This window comes from Ixodes scapularis, unplaced genomic scaffold (assembly GCF_016920785.2).
Source record: "Ixodes scapularis isolate PalLabHiFi unplaced genomic scaffold, ASM1692078v2 PGA_scaffold0__279_contigs__length_252992795, whole genome shotgun sequence".
NCBI classification, from domain to species: domain Eukaryota; kingdom Metazoa; phylum Arthropoda; class Arachnida; order Ixodida; family Ixodidae; genus Ixodes; species Ixodes scapularis.
Window position 1 is genome coordinate 39,079,312 of NW_024609835.1, and position 18,671 is coordinate 39,097,982.

At 45.1% G+C, this 18,671-nt stretch overlaps 1 protein-coding gene across 1 annotated transcript in view; it reads right to left on the reverse strand.

The window, feature by feature from the left end:
- LOC8042309 overlaps nucleotides 1-18,671 on the reverse strand; it is a 31,131-nt gene that overhangs the window by 1,317 nt on the left and 11,143 nt on the right. The window contains exons 3-4 of the mRNA XM_029969598.4: nucleotides 3,180-3,238; nucleotides 1,575-1,637 (exon numbers count right to left, since the gene is read on the reverse strand). Coding sequence (XP_029825458.3) covers nucleotides 1,575-1,637; nucleotides 3,180-3,238 — 122 coding nt within the window. The remainder of the gene's footprint in view (nucleotides 1-1,574; nucleotides 1,638-3,179; nucleotides 3,239-18,671) is intronic.

Sequence of the window (18,671 nt, forward strand, 5' to 3'; positions counted from 1 at the left end):
TTAAAAAGACTTGCATGGCTCTATTTGAGACACCCTGTGAAAAGCTAAATTGGTGTATATGTCACATGATGTCAGGTCTCGTGACATCAATTTCACCAGTAGATGTATAGCAGAAAATGAATAAGTGTATAGGTCTCGGGACGTCAGGTCACGGAACATAAATTTTCCCCCTAAATTTAGTGCGGAAAGGGAACTGGTGTTTAGGTCACGTGACATCAATTTCCCCCTCTAAATTTAGCTGCAAATGCTCTGATGGATGGACGGATGGAAAATCTTTTAAAAACCAAATCATGCTTTAATATACTGTCCTTAGGCCTTCCCAAATGAATTAACAATTTAGTGCATATGTTTTCCTGGTACTGCTCCAGCATCATTCGAAAAACATAAATGTTTGCGCCTTACGTCCTCGTGGTCCATCATCATCTGCTTTCTGGTTAGCTTGGGCGTGACAAAATTCTTCATTAGCTTTTTTCGGGAATGATTCATATTTTGAATAGTGTTTTATACCTTCTTTGCGTGCTATTAATGGCAAATTCTGTGTTGCAAGCTGAATGACTTTCCTTTCGAGCGGCTTTATCTAAATATTTATACGCCTCTTACTTCGCAATTAAATGGATTATTGAACTTAAAGTGCGACTCCGCTGTTTATTGTGCTACCCAGAAATACCACACTTTCTTAAGAGTCGAACATTGATCTTACCAGCTTGCAATTCGGTATCTCAAAATTTAAAATAAGTCTATAAATAAAAAATAAATAAAAAAAATATTACGATGTAAAATTCAAAATTATATTTTTGCGTGTTTCCCAGCAGAGCTACGTCACTGGCAAATAAACTTGTTTTATGAGGAGGCAGTCAGGAACACAGTATTTCGTTGATTTCATCTAATATGGATAAGCGAGTTATGAAATAAGTTTCAAGAGCATTTATTTCACGCCATCTTACTTGATGTTATCAGTTTCTTGTAGGATTACAGATTGAAAAAATAAGGACAAAAACTAAGAAGTAAAAAAAAAAACTGCGTCAAAATTTATATTCTGCTACTTGGGTAACTTGTTCATATATAACTTATGTTACAATATTTGTGCAAAATCACCGATTATGAAAATGATGGACTGCTCTTCTCACGTGCAATACAGTTTTCCATACCGAAATAAAATTTCGAGGAAAATCCTTTGCGCCTCACAACACGTTAAATTTCAAAAGCCGTTTTAACCGATTTGCAGTACAAAGGAACGGCATTGGCATCAGACGCTTACATACTCTCTGGACAACGCTTACTCTACTTCACCAGGATTTTTCAGAAGAAGAAGAAAACCGACGGTTTATATTCAATTTCTGACTTGCTGTAGGCAGCGGCATAATTTTTAAATTTTTATGAGACACAAGCAACCACAGCTAGTATCTGTGGCGTTTACTTGTTCTCCTGATATTCGTCCAGCCTCGGGGGGGGGGGGGGGGGGGGGGCGGGGGGGGGGGGAGGAGGTGTTTTCTGTTTTCAGTCAAGTTTCACATTAGTACGTTCTGGTTACTTTCATATACATTTTACTGTATCATAACTTCCGTTACACTTACCAATATTTAAATAGAGAGCCTTGCCTTTGAACGGCTCCAGAACAGTCATGTCTTCCTGAACAGCTGGAATAAAGTCATGATGTGACTTTGAATGTTGCATATAATAGATGCCTTATCCCTTTCACAATGATATTCCTTCTGGTATATGTTCACCACATATATTAGAGCGCAGCTCTTAGGTGCCCGTTTCCGGCTTGAGCGGCGTCGGCGTCGCTGTCGGCATAACCAAGGCCACCCCAAGGTCACGTGACCCCCCGAGGTCACCTCAAGGTCACGTAACCCCCCAAGGTGACCCCCACGTGACCCCCCAAGGTCACCCCAAGGTCACGTGACCCCCCTCCCCCAAGTGCTGATTGTTGGGCAAGTTGGTATGGTACGTTAGAAAACATGATTGCGCTTTGAAGCTGATTGTTGGGCAAGTTGGTATGGTACGTTAGAAAACATGATTGCGCTTTGAAGATTGCGCTATGTCCCCGTCTTCAAAGCGCAATCATGTTTTCTAACCCCCTCCCGCCCCCCGAAGTCACGCGACACCCCCCCCCCCCCCGCCCGAGGTCACGTGACCCCCTCCCCCCGAGGTCAGGTGACCCCCCCGTAGCATATTAAAGAATGAGGGGAGGAGGAGGAGATGGAGGAGGAGGCGTCTACCCTCCCCTCAGTACCCTTCCCTCCTACTCCTCAAGAGCTGCGCTCCAATTCGGCGTTACAGGGAGTTGTAAACGACTTTTTATTCCTAGTTCATTTAGGATTTTATTTAGCTGAGTGGACTACTTGCAAAAGCTTTTTGTTCCGGTACTACACCTAATAAAATATTTTGCCGTATACTCTACGCATCATCCACAAATAGGCGAGCATACCCTTTACTTTTAATAATTTTAAGCTGCGTTTTCAATGTGTTTATTTACAATGCGTTAACTACACTTTTTTTTTTTTAAATAAGCCTTCAGGGGCCTACCTTGTTAGCGCAAAAACACTTTTAACGCTGGGTAGCATTAGGAAGTTCGTGTCGCGGAAAGTCTGGCCTCGGCAGCGTGGCAAAAAGCCGGCGTCTGTGGCGTGACGCAAAACTTCTGATTGGTCAGTTGGGTTATGAAGTCACAGCCACATAATCTTGCACGGAAATTTCAAACAACCCACAGCGTTCATATGAAATGTGCCGTCACACGTTAAATGAAAGTGATTAAAAACACGACATGTAATATGAATTAAATGTCGTCAGATGTCTCAAATGGTTTCACTTTAAAAAGTAATTAACGTGCTTTAAAGGAAAATGTAAGGCATTTTAGGTGGAATTCGAAACCGCGATCCTTTTGTTGCGAGCCAGACACGCCACTGACTAGGCCATGTCCGCCGCATTTTCTGCTTACTGGCAGGAAGAGCATGAGAAGCGATTGAGAAGGCGATGCGAACAGGGGCAATATAACGCTATCGCTCGTGCCACTCTTTTGATCTATCTATACATATATTTAAACATACGGCATAATTCATAATGAACATTTTGTTTGTAGACAGATATGGATATTTAAATTTCTATGTCCTCATTCAAATTGGTGGTATCAGCAATATTTGTCCTTTTCTCCGCAATTTTCCGATGATTTTACTCACTGTCCGTCTCAAGTTTTCCTACGCCGCTTGATTCGTCGTAATTTCCTGTAAGTTGGCCCCTGGAAAAATGTTTTAATTGATTAGGCTACTAAAACAAAAATGGGATACCAAAAACTGCAATTCATAACACATATGATTACCCTACTTTGTGTTAGAACAAGATAAGGGCTAAAAGAGATACAAATGGCTGTACATAAACCTTTTAAATCATCTCCGCAATATTTGTTTTTAATTCCGGAATAAAGGCGCAGCAGTAATGGAAATTCAAAATAAAATTAACTTGATAGAAATTTATTTTGGTCATGCTCTTTGATTTAGAAAGAATACATTTTTTGACGGTGTTCAGAGATATGGTGTTCGGAGCAACGGGTTCATTGACCGCAAGCTGAAAGCGCGTGCTGCCTAGCCAGCCTCCGCTTCGTCGTCTTCTAACACTTCCCCCCGGGCGGGTAAAGGGACGGTCCATCAGAAGTAATGTCCTTAGTCGTTTGGGGCGTAGAGAGGATTGATACGTGAAATATGAGGGATATCACGTGACTATGTGCGGCGATCGGGTGGAGGTGTTACTGGCTTTACATCGTAGCTTGTAGGAAAGATGGGGCGGATAATTCAAAACGGACCCATGTATTTATGGAGAGTCTTTTTTTGTACATTGACCTTGTTTACGGAGCGGTGCGACGAGAACTTCATCCCCAGCTTCGTAAAATGCTTCGCCATGAGTCTATGAGTGCCGGAGTTTCTTTGTGCGAAAATAACTGAGTCGTGCGAATTTAGAGCCAAGCTCCCGAATAGTCGCCATTTTGTCTCATGAAATGAGAAATTTCTCCTTCACCTTTTCATTCTTGGTGAGCCGATCTAAATATTTGCTGGTCACAGGTAGATTTATGGAGAATTTTCTTGTATACCGAGATTTTACTGTTCACGCACCATCGAAGCAAACGTACATGTTCGTACCACCATCACATGCGGCGTCAAGCACCTACACATGTCTCCAAGCACCGACACATCCGGTGTCGGGGGCTTGGAGGCATTAAAAGTAATTCTCCTGGTTGGCGGTACGCAAGAAGAACAATACAATTGTAAGAGACCCGTGGAGATTGGCATGATGCATAAGTTGATTGCATACACAGTGCCAAAGATGCTTATATTGGCGAGGAACGTCTAGAGTACCATAATGCTTCATGGGGATCTTGGTGCGACTGGATAAGAACGACCCTCTAAAAGCTTAGATGATTTGAAGGGGCCAAACTGGCAATTTCCATAGCAACAGAGACGTATTAGCCAATTGCCTTGGAAGGATTTAGTCATATGTATATTTGTATTTCTTTGTGTTCGGCTAGCAGGCAGAGAAGGCGATGGCGCTACTTTACCAGGACCTAGTGATTTAAGCTGGTGGTGCTACGATCGCAGCGAATGGAAGCGTGCAACTTGTCGAGCATCCTCTGCGTGGCAGATAACCTCTAAAAGATAGGAGGTGCGAAGGGCCCCACGTACAGTTTTGCGTTTGAGTGCTTTTGACTGCGTTGCTTCGAGAAACAAAAGTGAGTCAGCGGCACGTCTGTGCTTCGTATAGGCGTGGAACCCAATTCAAGAAATAGGTCGGCACGCGACATAAGAAACAGGAATATGCTGGTTTCTCGCAGCCGTAAAGCAGTCGAAAGCACTCAAACGCTCTCAAACGTAACTGTGTGTAGAGGCTTTGAGACTCGTGAACGGAGGGCCACATCCTGTCAAGCGCGGCAGTAGTTGACGCGCGAATACCAGGTAATGCGGTGAGAAGCCGGTCGTAGCCTGACGCGCAGTTTTATAAGCACGGGCCAGTTATGAAGCGATAACATCCCAGTTTTAATAATTTTCGGGCAAATACATAGAAATCCTTTCCGACAGCGTATGATTAAGACGTTCCGTCAGTCCATTATTTTGGGGATGATATGCGCTGGTTAAATTGTGAATTGTGTTAGCCAGGCGAAAACGTTCAACCACACTGTTAGCGAAAATGTAATATTTCGCCTGTTTACACCCCATTTTCACTCGTTAGCATATTTTTACACGCTCTGCTAGTGATAAATCGTCAAAAAATTACTTGGGGTAGTAAAAATTGGTGTTTCGGTTTTGGTTTACACGACTAGGTGTGTAAGCAACACTGAAAACACCCCAGCCCAACACCCCAAAACGTCGAGCGCCATGTTGCTTCTGCCTTGAAGCGGTACGGCGGACGTAGCAGCCGAAGGTGAGTGTTTGATTTTTTTTATCAAGTTTGTATAGAATGTAGCACGTCTCAGATTTTTATTACATGACATTCAAGAACGTTAGATTTGCTTTGAGCAAGCCGGCTCAGGCGTTAAGCCCGATTCACACAACCGGCGTTTAGCCACCCCGTCGATTGGAAACGACTCGACTGCTCGCCGGTTCTTTTGCGCGAGCTTTCGCTCGGGCGCTGTGAACCCTATGAACTGCGGTGCTCAAAGCTAGCACAATTAGGCACGGCTAGCGTCCCGGTGGAAGCTGCAGAGAGCGGAAACCGAAGACACCGTCGCATAAGAGTGGCGATGCCGCGATCCTGCGCTGATCGTTGTCCCGCCGCTCTCTCCGGCAATATCGACACTTCGCTGCTGGGTGTCTCGTATTTCGACGTTTTAGAGAAACTTGGCATTGGCAAGCGTGAGGAGTCTCTATATCGTTTTCTCCGTCGCCTGCGTGGAGGAAACACGGTGGCGATAGAAACATATGCTCATGCAGTCAGTCAACTTGGACAATCCCCCTGTTCCCTCAATCCTATCGCATTCTTTGACTGCGTTTGTGACAACAACGTTTCCCCAGTGTGAAAGCTTTCAGTCACAACGGGCTACAAACTGGGTTGTGCATTGCATGTAGCCCCGAGGGAATTCTTCGCCGGAGACACCAGCACATTAGTTTCATTGGTAAGGTGACCGGCCACTAACGTGTTTGGCAAATGAAACGATCACGGGTAAGTAGAAATGCAAACAATGTTGAATGAATATTAAGGTGGTTGTAGCCAGAGCCTGCCAGTTGAAATCAACCTTTAACAATATAGTCTGCGGTAACTTCTTTTTGCACTTAGGATTGCAATTTTAAACACAAAGCCACTCCACATAGCTGTCGAAAATCGTGTAAACAACAGCAGTCATCGTCCCCGGTTCGGATGAGCGAAGCCTTAGCTTGATGAAAAGAATGGCGGTTTATACTTCTTGGTTGTTTCAATCACAACCTCGCACAGCTGAACAGACAAACAAATCAAGGAAATATATCCCGCGCTGGCTTGCAAATCACAGCACACAAGCAGGGTACATAGCAGAGCAGAAAACACTGGCATTGAGCACACGGAGGCATGCAGCTTCCTTTCTTTTTCCCTCGGCGAATGATTGGTTTGCTGCAGCATTCCGTAAGCACGTCGACATTCAAAAGTTGAGCCTGATCTGTCTTGCAGTGCCTTGCGGAACGGCAAGTATCGCCCACCATTCCACAAGGCACTGCAGGACTCGCAAATGTGTGAACAGTGCTTTGCAATAAAGGCCATGATCGGGCAGCAGGTGCCCATCTAAAGACATTTAATATTGATTGGCATTGAACTAACCTTTGGGCTTCATCACTTAGCAAGCATGGGTGAGGTATAATTCAAGAACATTTAATGTTCGACGAGTTTAATACGTTGTGGTGCTTTCCCATCTGTTTCGGTGTCACGGAGTGGGGTTCAAATTAATAAAAATAATTCAATGATCCACTCTGAGAATAAACGAGAAATTACGGGAAAAGAACAAGAGAGCTAAGTTCGACCATTGACTAGCGCTAGGTCCACGCCTGGTGTATAATCAGTAGAGAAAGATGATGACACAGGGAGGATAAGCAAACAAAAAATTAGATTTAATAAAGTGAAAAACTAAGCTGTACACGGCAATAGAGCACTCAACACAAACCACACTCCAGCTCAAAGCTATGGAACCCTGCGAGCCAGAAACTAATACTAAAAAGACTCGACGCTCATAAAACCGGAATAAGCCAACAAAACAGTGACGAAAACCCGACACTAACAACGAGAGCAAACCGAGATGGAGCTCGAACGTTACCGCTACACACATGGGATAATCCCCCAAAACAGTCGCGACAGAAAGTAGCACTGTGTAAAAATCTTCCCAACATTCAACAATTCGTACTTCAGAGCCAGAGAATGCAGTAGACAAGTCCTAGAAAACCAGGCTTAGCTTTCCGGTAGGTGCCGAGTCCAGAGCAGTCCATAGTCTGGAGTTGTCGGCCGAAGAACGGCGTCTCGAAGTCCAGCGGTCCAATTAGAGGCTTGATGAGGTCGACACCGCGCACCACACAGCCACACACGCTTCAGCACAACAAACTCAAACACTTGTCCGACAGGCAGGGCAGAAGCCAAAAATTACACGTTCCAAAACTCATCTGCAGGGAGTAACCGCGTTGAGTAGCGAACCGGCCAGCTCTGGGGTTGGACTACCTTCTTTGTTCCCGAACCCCCTTTTATAGGCTCGTCTACCGACCAACCTCCCGTTTCCCCCCCCCCCCCCCCCCCCCCCGCCTTTCGGGTCAGTCAACTTTCAAGAAAAACAAAACTACACAGCAACGACCCAAATGGCAAAACCTATTACATTTTTCAGACAACCAAACATATGTGCCCATCCATTCCCCCGTACGAGTCCAAAAACATCAATTATCGCCGATACATAGAACACGACAGGCGGCAGACTGAGCAAAGCCGCCGCCTTCAAAAAGCGCGCTAGCCAGCGTAAACATCTTTGTATCCCGGCGGCGCCCCTGCATGTCAAATCGGCACCATACGCGAGCCAGCATACGCACCCCTCCGTCCGCGAGGTCAAAGCCACAAACTGTGACCTGGGATGATCTACGTCGCCCGTTAACAAAAACCCATTCCGCAAACGAGCAAATTCGTTGGGGACTTAGAAAGGAACTACGACGGGACGAACTGAGATTAAAAGTGGCACCACACTCCCCCTTTTTGACCGTACCAACACTTAAAGTGGTCCAAAAAAAAGATCATAAAAGTATTTAAAAAAATGAAGAGAAGCCTGAATTTGTGACACCCGGTTTCTCCATCCTGTGTTTTTTTTGTGCTTTTTCTATTACGAAGCGAGACATTATTCCAGCCGTAGGCACCAGATGTAATTCCCGTCTGCGATCATAAGATTATAGGATCCTAACTGCCGGCAGCTAAGTGTCAATTACATCCGGCTTGTGCATACAGTGCAACATCTTTTGCTATTCAGCCGATCATCACTTTACAGCCTGGGTATCTGTTCTTGTAAACGACAGTAGTGCTACATGTTAAACGGCTCTAAAGCGATAGAGCAAACTCACATCTCATTATCTTTTAGCTGAATAAACTGTTTGTTTGGTTATGCTTGTTATCCAATTTTTGTTTTAAATTTAATTTTCTCATATAAACACCTTACATTATAGAAAAAAAATATTTTTATAGTACGGAGGTGTCCATATTGAGAAGACATGACTGTATCATCTTTGAAACTAGTTTGCCACAGCCAGTGTTATAATATGTATTGATTTTTTACGCAGTGCCTGCCTTTCCTTGCCCCTTGTGAGGACGACTGAGAAAGCGACTTTGCGCCACAACGACGGATGGCAAGTGTCCCAAGTGTCGTCACCTATAGTGGTCATGTGCTATGTGTTCGCAGCATTGTAAGCCGACCGTGGAGCACTTTCAAAAGGGAACTTTCGCCATGTGCACAGTATGGCCATGTACAATACGGGGCACGTACAGTCAGAAGAATTATGAGAGGGAACATGCGGGCGCGTGTCACATGGTACAGGCAGAGCAGCCTAGCAAGTGTCATGCTTGTGCACTGAGGGGCCCTGGTTTGAAGAGCCGAGGCAGAAGTTTCAGCGGCGGTGTCACCACCCTGGCGGCTTGTCGCCGAAGCAGAAACGGGGTTAGCTAGCTTTGCTCGTGACTGGCTTTGTGTAGTGTGTGTAGACCGGGAACGTAGGCTTATGAACTTCGGCAACAAGAATACTACACGGCTTTGGTGTTTTGGTACGAGCAACACACGTGACACTATCTGCTACGACTAGCTACGACCACCCACCGCAGCGGTGAAGGCATCCAAGAAGCAGAACCTGTGTATTACGCCGTTGCCGTAACCCAACAGTGCTCATTTGTCATGGAGGGCTTTCCGCCCAGAGACTTTGCTCGTCACTGAGTGTTATTTCCCGTGTTTCTCTTTGTGTGCGCAGTGGCTGGACGGGCCTCATACAGCAGTTCTTCAGTCTCAAAGGTGACTAAAAGTTGAGGGTGGATGGACTTGCAGCAATCCCCTCGGTTGGTGCGTGTGACAGAACCTTTGTACGGCATCATCGGGAGGATGCTGTTGTGAGTTAGCAAGTTGTCCAATTGTTTGTTCATTATGCTAATATTTGAAAAAGCTTGTTTAAAAGGATGCTGGACCTAAATTTGGATTTCATAAAATAAGGCCGCGGAAGCTTTGAATGGGAGCTCTACAAACTCCGAAACATCACTCATACATTAATATCTCAAACGGATGGCCGTATTCTTGGAAAGGAAAGGGCACAATCAAGCAAGAAATGTGACATCATACTTCTCCTGGTACACTTTAGAATGAGGGGAAGCGGCCTCGCTTCTCTCATTCCCGCTTCGGTTCACCTGCTTAAGGGGATGAAGCCTAGAGGAGAGGGAATGAGAATCGCGATATCACATGTCTCGTCGGCCATGTTGAATCCCACATGTTTCCAAAAATACGGCCATCCGTTAGAAATAATGCTGTATGTGTGATGTTTTGGGGGTTTCGCAGCGTCCCGCCTACCGCCCCAGTGTTGTTTTGCAAGCTTCGAATTTCGGTTAAGCATACCTTTTAATATGAATAATTGTGTCATCAGAATGTTAGAACATGTCAGTTCTACACAGCTACTCTCAAACATTTTCGAGTGGTCTCGCCTGCCAGATTCAAAGGGGGGGGGGGGGGGGGGGGGGGGCAACATGTACATGTTTTTATGTCTACAGCACAAATAGTTCCTATCATGCACTCTAAATAGCTGTCAATCGACAGACTGGGTAAAAGAGTGAGCACAAACAAGTCCAACTACCAACAATGCTGTCCATGGCGAATCTTGGACACCATGTCTTACGTTATGTGGCCTCAGCGGTCTTTCTATAGTTCTTTTCATTGTTGCCGGTAGAGCAGCTACCGATAGGGGGGGTTGCGAGGACGTCAACTTTGAAATGCAGTTTCTTCACATAATGTTTGCACTTTGGGAAGTTTCTACACATATACCTTGAAGTCGCTATTGTACGGATGAAACAACTTTGTAAGAGTGTCTATGAAAACTTGGGCAGGGTTCTCTTTAACGTGCCTGACTTACAACAAGGCTGTCCAACTTGAGAAATTTCACTGGTGGGAAGCTTATTTTCATATAAGAATGGTGTACTTCTTCACAGCGCTGTATGTATCCAACAGAAACTCCAGATGTGTTCAATAAAAGTAGCATTTGCTAATATTGTGTTTTCTGTGTATCTGATGCACTAGGTTGTATTTGTTTTGAACGCTTGCTACGTTGAGGCTATAAAAAATAGTCTAAATTTTATGCCGACAAGCTTGTTGAAAAAGAAGTGTTCGGTCTGAATAAAAGATTCCAGAAATTACACTAAAATAAATTGCTACTTGGGGTAGCAAAAATGGTGTTTTACAGTCGACTCTCATTATTTCAAACTCCAGGGCCCGTTTGCTCGAAGCGCTAACCGCGGCTGAAGTTAGCCGCAGTACCTAGGAGAGGGATTTTCAAATCACGTGACTGGGTCGCTAGGGATGCGGGGAAGCGTGGCGGTGCCCCGGTGAGTGAGCGCCGCACGCTTTGGAACTAATATGTCGTTGTATCTGCAATACCGGGCGCGTTAGTCAGCAACGAATGGTGCAGGAGGCTTTCGCTTTGCCTTACCTCACTTCATCACAAAGCATGAGCAAGGCTCTTGCCACATTTTTTAGATAGTCTTTCGACTCTGGCCATTCCTAAGCCTAAATGAATGTGGTAATTGTCGGCTTAGCAACATCTTTGGAAAGCGGATTGTCTTGACTCTATCGGTCGGGTATTGATTGCACACAAAAGCAAACAGCATCCCTATGGACCTTTTTCTAAATTACCCAAGCATCGAGAAGAACGCTGGAAGTATAATTCTGCGGTCCGCACGCACTGGCCTTCCTCTTATAAAAGATTCGAAGTAAATAATCATAATAAATATTTGACCAACGCACGTGCAAGACAAAATTTGTTTTAGACTTTTTGCTTTAGAACAGTTACTACTTCAGACGCCAGCACGTGCAACGCGTGTAACTACACTTGTAGCGTGCACCTCGGTGCTTGGAAAATTTAGAGAAAGGTCTAATATGGCCTATTGGGACGCTGTCTGCTTTTGTGTGCTATTAATACCCGGCCGATTGAGTCAAGGCAATCCACTTTCCAAAGACATTGCCATGCTAACATTTATCGCGTTCATTTAGGCTTAGGAATGGCCAGAATCGAAAGACTATCTAAAAAATGCGGCGAGGTCATATGCTCATGCTTAGCGATTTAAATGAGGTAAGGCAAAGCGAAAGCCTCTGGCACCATTCATTGCTGACTAACGCGCCCAATATTGCAGCTACAACGACATATTAGTTTCAAAGCGAGCGGCGCTCACTCACCGGGGCACCGCCATGTTTCCCTGCATTCCTGCCGAGCCAGTCACGTGATTTCAAAATCCCTCTCCTAGGTACTGCGGTTAACTTTAGCCGCGGTTAGCGCTTGAGCAAACGGGCCCTGGAAGCCACACACTTTAGTTTGAAATATCAGAAGATTGAATTATCAAAATTCATCTAAATATTGTCACGAATAAAAACATACTTCTTTATTAAACTTAAAATCAGTGTGTAATGCGCCGAACTTGTGCTGAGAAACATAAATTAACAAAGACTTTTGATGGTGTCGAAAGGACAACTGCCTCACGCAGCCAAGCGAAGGTACTTTTGTAAGCGCGTGGGTATCTAGAAGTTTCTGAGCTCGAACAAAAAAAATTTAGAGTCGTCTCATCATTCCAGTCACGCAAACAATAGAAAAAAGGACATGCGCTGGCGGGGTCAGCGGCATGTGAGTCGATCACGCTGCTGACTCAGCTATTTGCACGTGGCATTACTCCCCTCTTGTGAAAGACTCATCGTCTTTATGCAACACAAAATTAAATTAACAGCTTAAACAAGACTAGGTCAAAATAGAGTCTCGTAAATAGCAGATTTTCACAGTCCTACCGAGCATACCTAGTTCAGTTGAGTCGGAAGACGTGAATCGCCTACGGGTCGCAGAGGGCAGCGTGACAATGTTGATGTGCCATTGGCCAACGACTTACAACTTAGGTCTCATGTAGCGAATAACCTTGAGGTCGAAGCACCACTTTAACAGTTCCTTGCTGCGACGATGAATTGGTGTTTAGATTCACAGTGGGTAGCCAGGCTGAAACTGGGCGTCGTGGTGACAAAGATTGTAGCAGTCATCGTCAGGAAGTTGTGGCTTGCATCAAAATGCGACCAAGCTGGCAAACTTCCTCCGTTCGTTGAGTGACATACCAGGCGTCGTCGTCCTGTTCTTCTTCGTGACAGATACCACACTTGCCGTAGGTATTGTCATTGGGTTCATCATCAAGGTCGCTGTCAAGTTTGTAGTCGTGGTTGTCGTTAAAGGGCAACTCCGGACCATACTTTCAATTTTGGGATTATGACTGTTTTTAGTGCAGTCAGCGTCCCTGAATTGCAAGGTGTAATTTTTTCCTCGTTATTGTGCGTAGTTTTAAAGATATGGACGCCTCAAAGTTTTGTTTGGGGCACGGCCAACAAAACCGAAACTAGCCGCTCGAGGCCCTGTCAGCACTAGAAATCAGCCGCTATGTGAACGTGACGTCAGGATCGTTCTCGTTCAACGAGTATGCAGGTTGATCAGCAGCTACTTCTGTTGCGCTAGCCGTCTAAAGGTAGGAGGTAAGCTGATTTTATTTTAATTCTGTATATGTGGTAGTTATCCAGCACATGTAGGAAGAGTTAGTGCGTATACCCAAAAGCTAGTGACTGGAAAACCTGTGAACTCGTACAGTGCCGTACTCGGCGGCCGCTGCCGCCGTGCGTGTGCTATGCCGTACTTGTCGCTAGTATACCCAAAAGGTAGCGACTGGAAAACGAGTGAACTCGTTCAGTACCGTACTCAGCGGCTGTCGCCGTGTGTGCAGTCTTCCATACTCTGTCGCTAGGCCTAAATTGTCATCGGGGCTCCGTGGATGGAGCGGCGTTGCTCTACGACGCGCTGCCAGTGAAGTACAGTACTGGGGGCCCTCTTGCTTTCGCGCTGCGGGTCAGTAACAGACACGAAGCTTTGAGGCTTTCTGGCACGGGCTGCTGCGTTAGTGCTGTACATGTCTGTTTTTGCATTCTTTTTTCCTTGGGCGCGTAAAAGCCAAAGTCCACTCGTCGAACAGCGTTTACCCACACCTTCTTCAATTTCTGGTATGTTGGAAACTTGTGAAAAAGCACCTCCGGGTTGTGCAGCGGGTTGTTTGAGCAGCCCACAGCACTACAAGTTCTACTCGGCATCCTTCGAGGAACACCTGGGCAGTCTTGGGCGCTACGAGTTGCTCGCTAAAACCAGTCTGAGTCCTCACAAGCAAATAAACAAAAGGCTATACCGAAGCTACACGGGCTACAGATAAAAGCAATGGCTAAACATGAGAATCACAAGTCCAAGTAGCGGTGGTAGCGGCTCAAAGAAGCGCACTCCGCGTAACGCTTGGAGGAAAAAAAGAACGATACTGACGTCACGGCCCAATGTTGCTTTAGTGATCGGCAACCCGCTAGCCGACCGCTAAGGTGCAGCGGCTCGCGGCGGGTCACATTTTTATTATCGGCATTAGTTGAGAATGCGGCATCCCACGGACGTAATATTTTGGCTGGGGTCGTATTTTGTGTCACTACAGCGATACCAGTAATTTCTTTAATTTCGAGTTTTGGCCGGAGTTGCCCTTTAAAGTCATCGTCCGGATTGTCCTTGGATAACTGTCAAAGCCGTAGTCGGGATCGTCTTCCATGAAATTGTTTGAGTCTTCGCCTGGGTCATCATCAGTGTCGTCATCAGTCTCGTCACCACGGTTGAAGACTGTTTGTCATCGAGGCCGTTGTCAGGTTGGTTGTTGACATTGTAGCCGGGTTTGGTCTTTGGAGTTGTCGTCCGTTTCATCATCAGCGTAGAAGTCGTCATGATGTTTTCGTCTAAGTGTGGTAGCCAGGGGCTTTGTCAAGTTCATTGTCCGGGTCGCTTCCGAGGCCATAGTTGAGGTCGTCGTTGGTGTCAGAGTTGGAGTCGTCCTCGGATGATTTCAAGGACGTCGCCTTCACGATCGTCGTCTTCAGAGTTATCGTGTTCACAGATGGTACGCTTTATGGGCATAGACTGCGTTACCCTGCACATCCACCAATATGTCATGAACAAAAACAAACTTGATTAATAAAACTTCAGATCAATGTTAAATGCAGCGAACTTGTACCGAGAAACATAAAGTAACAAAGACCGCACATAGTTTGACAGCGACAAAAGGACGACTGACTCGAGCAGCCATGCGAAGCTCTTTTTGTAAGCCCGTAGGTATCTAGAAGGTTCCGAGCTCGAACAAACAAGATTCTCGAGTCATCTCAAACATTCTAGGCGTGCAAACAAACAAAAGATTCCCCATTCCACCCAACTCCATTCCAGAGAATTGGATTTTCTAATACTAATTCCATTCCTTTGAACTCCTGGAAAGGAAAAACTGGGCCCATTCCTACTCCTGGAATGGCTGAACTGCTGCATTCCATTCCTCTCAATCCCTCCCAATTGTCAAAATGGCACTTGGCAGCTAGTACTAAGTTACCGGAAAATAACGTCGGCGTAAAGCTGGCGTTGTGAAATGCGTAGACAACTGCAAAATTCAAAACCCTACCCGCAATCATTGATTTTACTAAGTTGAGCTTTGGTCGCACATAGCACTAGTGGCAATTGGTATGGGGGCACTGCAGATATTGATCGCACCACCAGGTGTAAAAGCCTCGTAACAGAGAGGAAAACTAAGTCGCCCATCTTTTCCACAAAAGAACCGTATATGTCCTCCACTTTTACGAGATACATAATAAGTGAGGAGTCACGTGTATTAACGAAGTGCGGGCGGTGTGACATTGTCCCTGCCTGGTGGCCTGCAACTGGTGCTGTAATCACACATGGTCCCAACAGCCTTATGGTTGCATCTCGCAGTACCAGGAACGACACTTTGGCTGTGTTCCAAATCTTACCCAAATAGATCCGAGTTACTCCGGTGGGTCGTGTCACGTGACAACACAGATTGAAAAGTGCTGGGCACGGGTAGTTTTTGGAACGCTGAGGTGCAAAACCCTTACCCTGGATTAAGATCGAGTAAATTGCCCTTGTCAGCCTACAACTCTACAGTTTTATGTTGCTTCACTGGGGTTGCCACTTTCATCCTCGAAAGAACATAAGCAGTCAGATAACCAAACCGTCAGTTACCTAAGTGCAATAATGCCGTTTCGAAAGCCCCTTTGACGGCATCTAAGCAGCTCGCATTAGAACAAAGCCTATTCCATTCCTACTCTTTTCTGGGCAAAATGTAACTACTAATTTCATTCCCATTCCATTCCAGTGCTGCCACCATTTTATTTGCATTCGATTCCAGGGTTGTGGAAGTGCGGAATCGTTCCAACTCTGGAGTGGCAACTCCTCAACACTGGTGATAGTCACCAAGGCACCCAGTTCAGTGTGAATGCTGTCCTCACAGCCCATCCAAAGCTGTTATTACTGTAACAAACTCCAGTACGACGAAGTAGTTGAATTCGGAAGCCTGTTGTGCAGATTTGTACCTTGCATTGTTTCCGGTATTTTTTATTTCTTTTGTATTTTATAATGGACAACAACCGTTGTAATCTCGGTATTGTTGCCAAACCTGAAGGTTTTATCATCGGTGCACTTTTAAATAAATACATATATGCCACAGCCGCAGCTCAGCGATGAGCACTTACACCGCGACTTAGGTGTTTCGTAAGTATTCATTTTGATTGCGCGATAATGATGTTTGTCTTCTGTTAGAATTAAAAAAACCAAAACAATATTCAACATGATGGATAATTTTGGACACCCGCGGCATGTGTGATCTGAGCATTTGTTCTTTTCATCTGAAGTGTGTCTCTTGCTTACTACCTATAGAGTATACAATGTTGTGGACGCGGAAAAGATGCTGCAACCGACTCCGAGCAATAAAAACATTCTGTTTATTCTCATGTCATTGAGCTCGTGGTGACGAGTATGAGTAGCACTGTCATCTTTGGCGATGCCAAGGCTGAACCGATAGACTGCCGCAGAGCTATCGCCCTCAGCTCTGCACTGTGAGGAATGGCACAATTTTGTTGAAGTGATTGCGGCTCCAGAGAGGTGTCGTTGCTGTTGACATGTATCGCAAGCAGGATGACATACTAGAGAGCAGGAAAGAGAGCGTTTGGAAGCCGTGCGTGGTAGTTGACGCCGAGGTCAGGAAATGAGGCAGCAGACGGGGGAAATCGACCCTGTCGTGCTTTCAGTCCGGCTCGATCAGTTTGGAGTGTACAGCCTCGGACTGAAAGGGGGATGCCGGCCGACTGCGGGGCCGATGCAACATCCCCTAAGATGAGGAACCGAACTGAGAGCGAATGCCTGACATGGCAACGATGAGGAGACCCTGGTCGGCTAGCAACATGCCTTGTGAACAGTGTGAAGATGTCGATGAATATTCACTTGCCAAGCCGGTGGGGCAAGCAAGGTGGTCGCAGCCCATTGCTGGGAGATGCCGGTGCTAGATGCGACAGAGCAGAGGTGGTTGCGGAGGCGCTGCAGATGTGGAGGCTGAGAAAGTTGAATATGTGCCTACTGCATTTTCGTCCGAAAAGGCAGAGCCATTGCCGTGCCCTTGGCCACGAAGAACATTCCCCTGGATAGCAGGTGCTCGGAGTCAATCATCATGTCCAGGTCACCAATCTGTAGCACTTTCGATCTTGAGGACGGAAGAGACGGTGCAACAGACTCTGAGTTTAACTGTGAAAACATTCTCTTTATTCTCGTACCGTCAAGCTCGTTCCGACGAGTAGCTTGCTTTTATACACTGCAGTCATTAGCATTATAGTTGATCTAAGTATTTTGCAACACTATTAATACGGCAGATTGGGCGAGTTGGTACGGCATAATTACGAACCAGCGCACAGGTAGACCAGTTACTCAAAATCCAAATACACAAACATTTACACTCGCACAGCGCTGATGTGAGTTTTTTGTGTTTGGATTTTTGGTAACTGTCTACCTGTGCGCTGGTTCGTAATATTGCAACACTGCCGTCTTTAGGCGGTGTGGAGGCTGAACCGATGGACCGCCAGAGGCCCATATCTGTATCTGTTTCATATACTGAATGCCTTTTTGCACGGCTCTGTGTTTACTTTTGTCTTCCAGATTTTTACTGCTCACTTGTTTTTTTTAATTTTATTTAGAGGATACTACTGGCCATTGAAGGCCCAAGTAGGAGTGGGGTACAACATATGCATTCACACACCTACAACAACAAACAAATAACACGACATTAAGAGGTTTACAACAACTAACCAGCAAATATACAGGATATATATATTTAAAAGGGGGGGGGGCAGCACAGCATGCACCAAGCAGCATGTAATTCAATCATTTGTAATAATAGATGTGAAATTTAAAACTCATATTTAAGATTGAACATTATCAAACAAATGTGAATTTAATTAAGCTATAAATTTTATATAGACTTACTTTTTATACAATTTTGTCTAGATTTGTCAGGATACAATCTGCAAGTATGCATAAAGTAACTGGAAAGTTGAAAGAAGCAAATTAGAGATTGCAAAACCTACTTCTCAATAGATATTTTTTTCCCAAAGTATTTACGTGATAGTGCAGCTGAAATAAGGCTCCTTTTTGAGTTTTTTTTATTTGAAACACCTTAAAAATACATTGTTTTCTAAGATTTTTTTTTTATTATTATGGTTGGAAAATTAAGTTACCGATTGTGTTCAGTTTATTCTAAACTATTTATATGAAATTCCAGAGTGCTTTTGTGCATAACAGTGGCTAGATAAGGTTTTTATAATTTCTGATAAAACAAACGGACTAGTTTTTCTTTAGTGACCGTTTCGCCAAGGTGACAGCAGAACAAGTAACGGATCCCGACGTCAAACTGCAGGAATTTGAGATATATGTTTTCTTAGCGAATGCACGCCACTGTTGTGACATATTTGAATATCCTTATCGCTTGCTTGGGCTCAGCGGGTAATGCAGGTCGGCACTAGCGTGAGTATAAAGGCTGAACTGCATAAAGCGATTTAGCGAGCGACGGCGACAGCGACGAGTCAGCGGCGT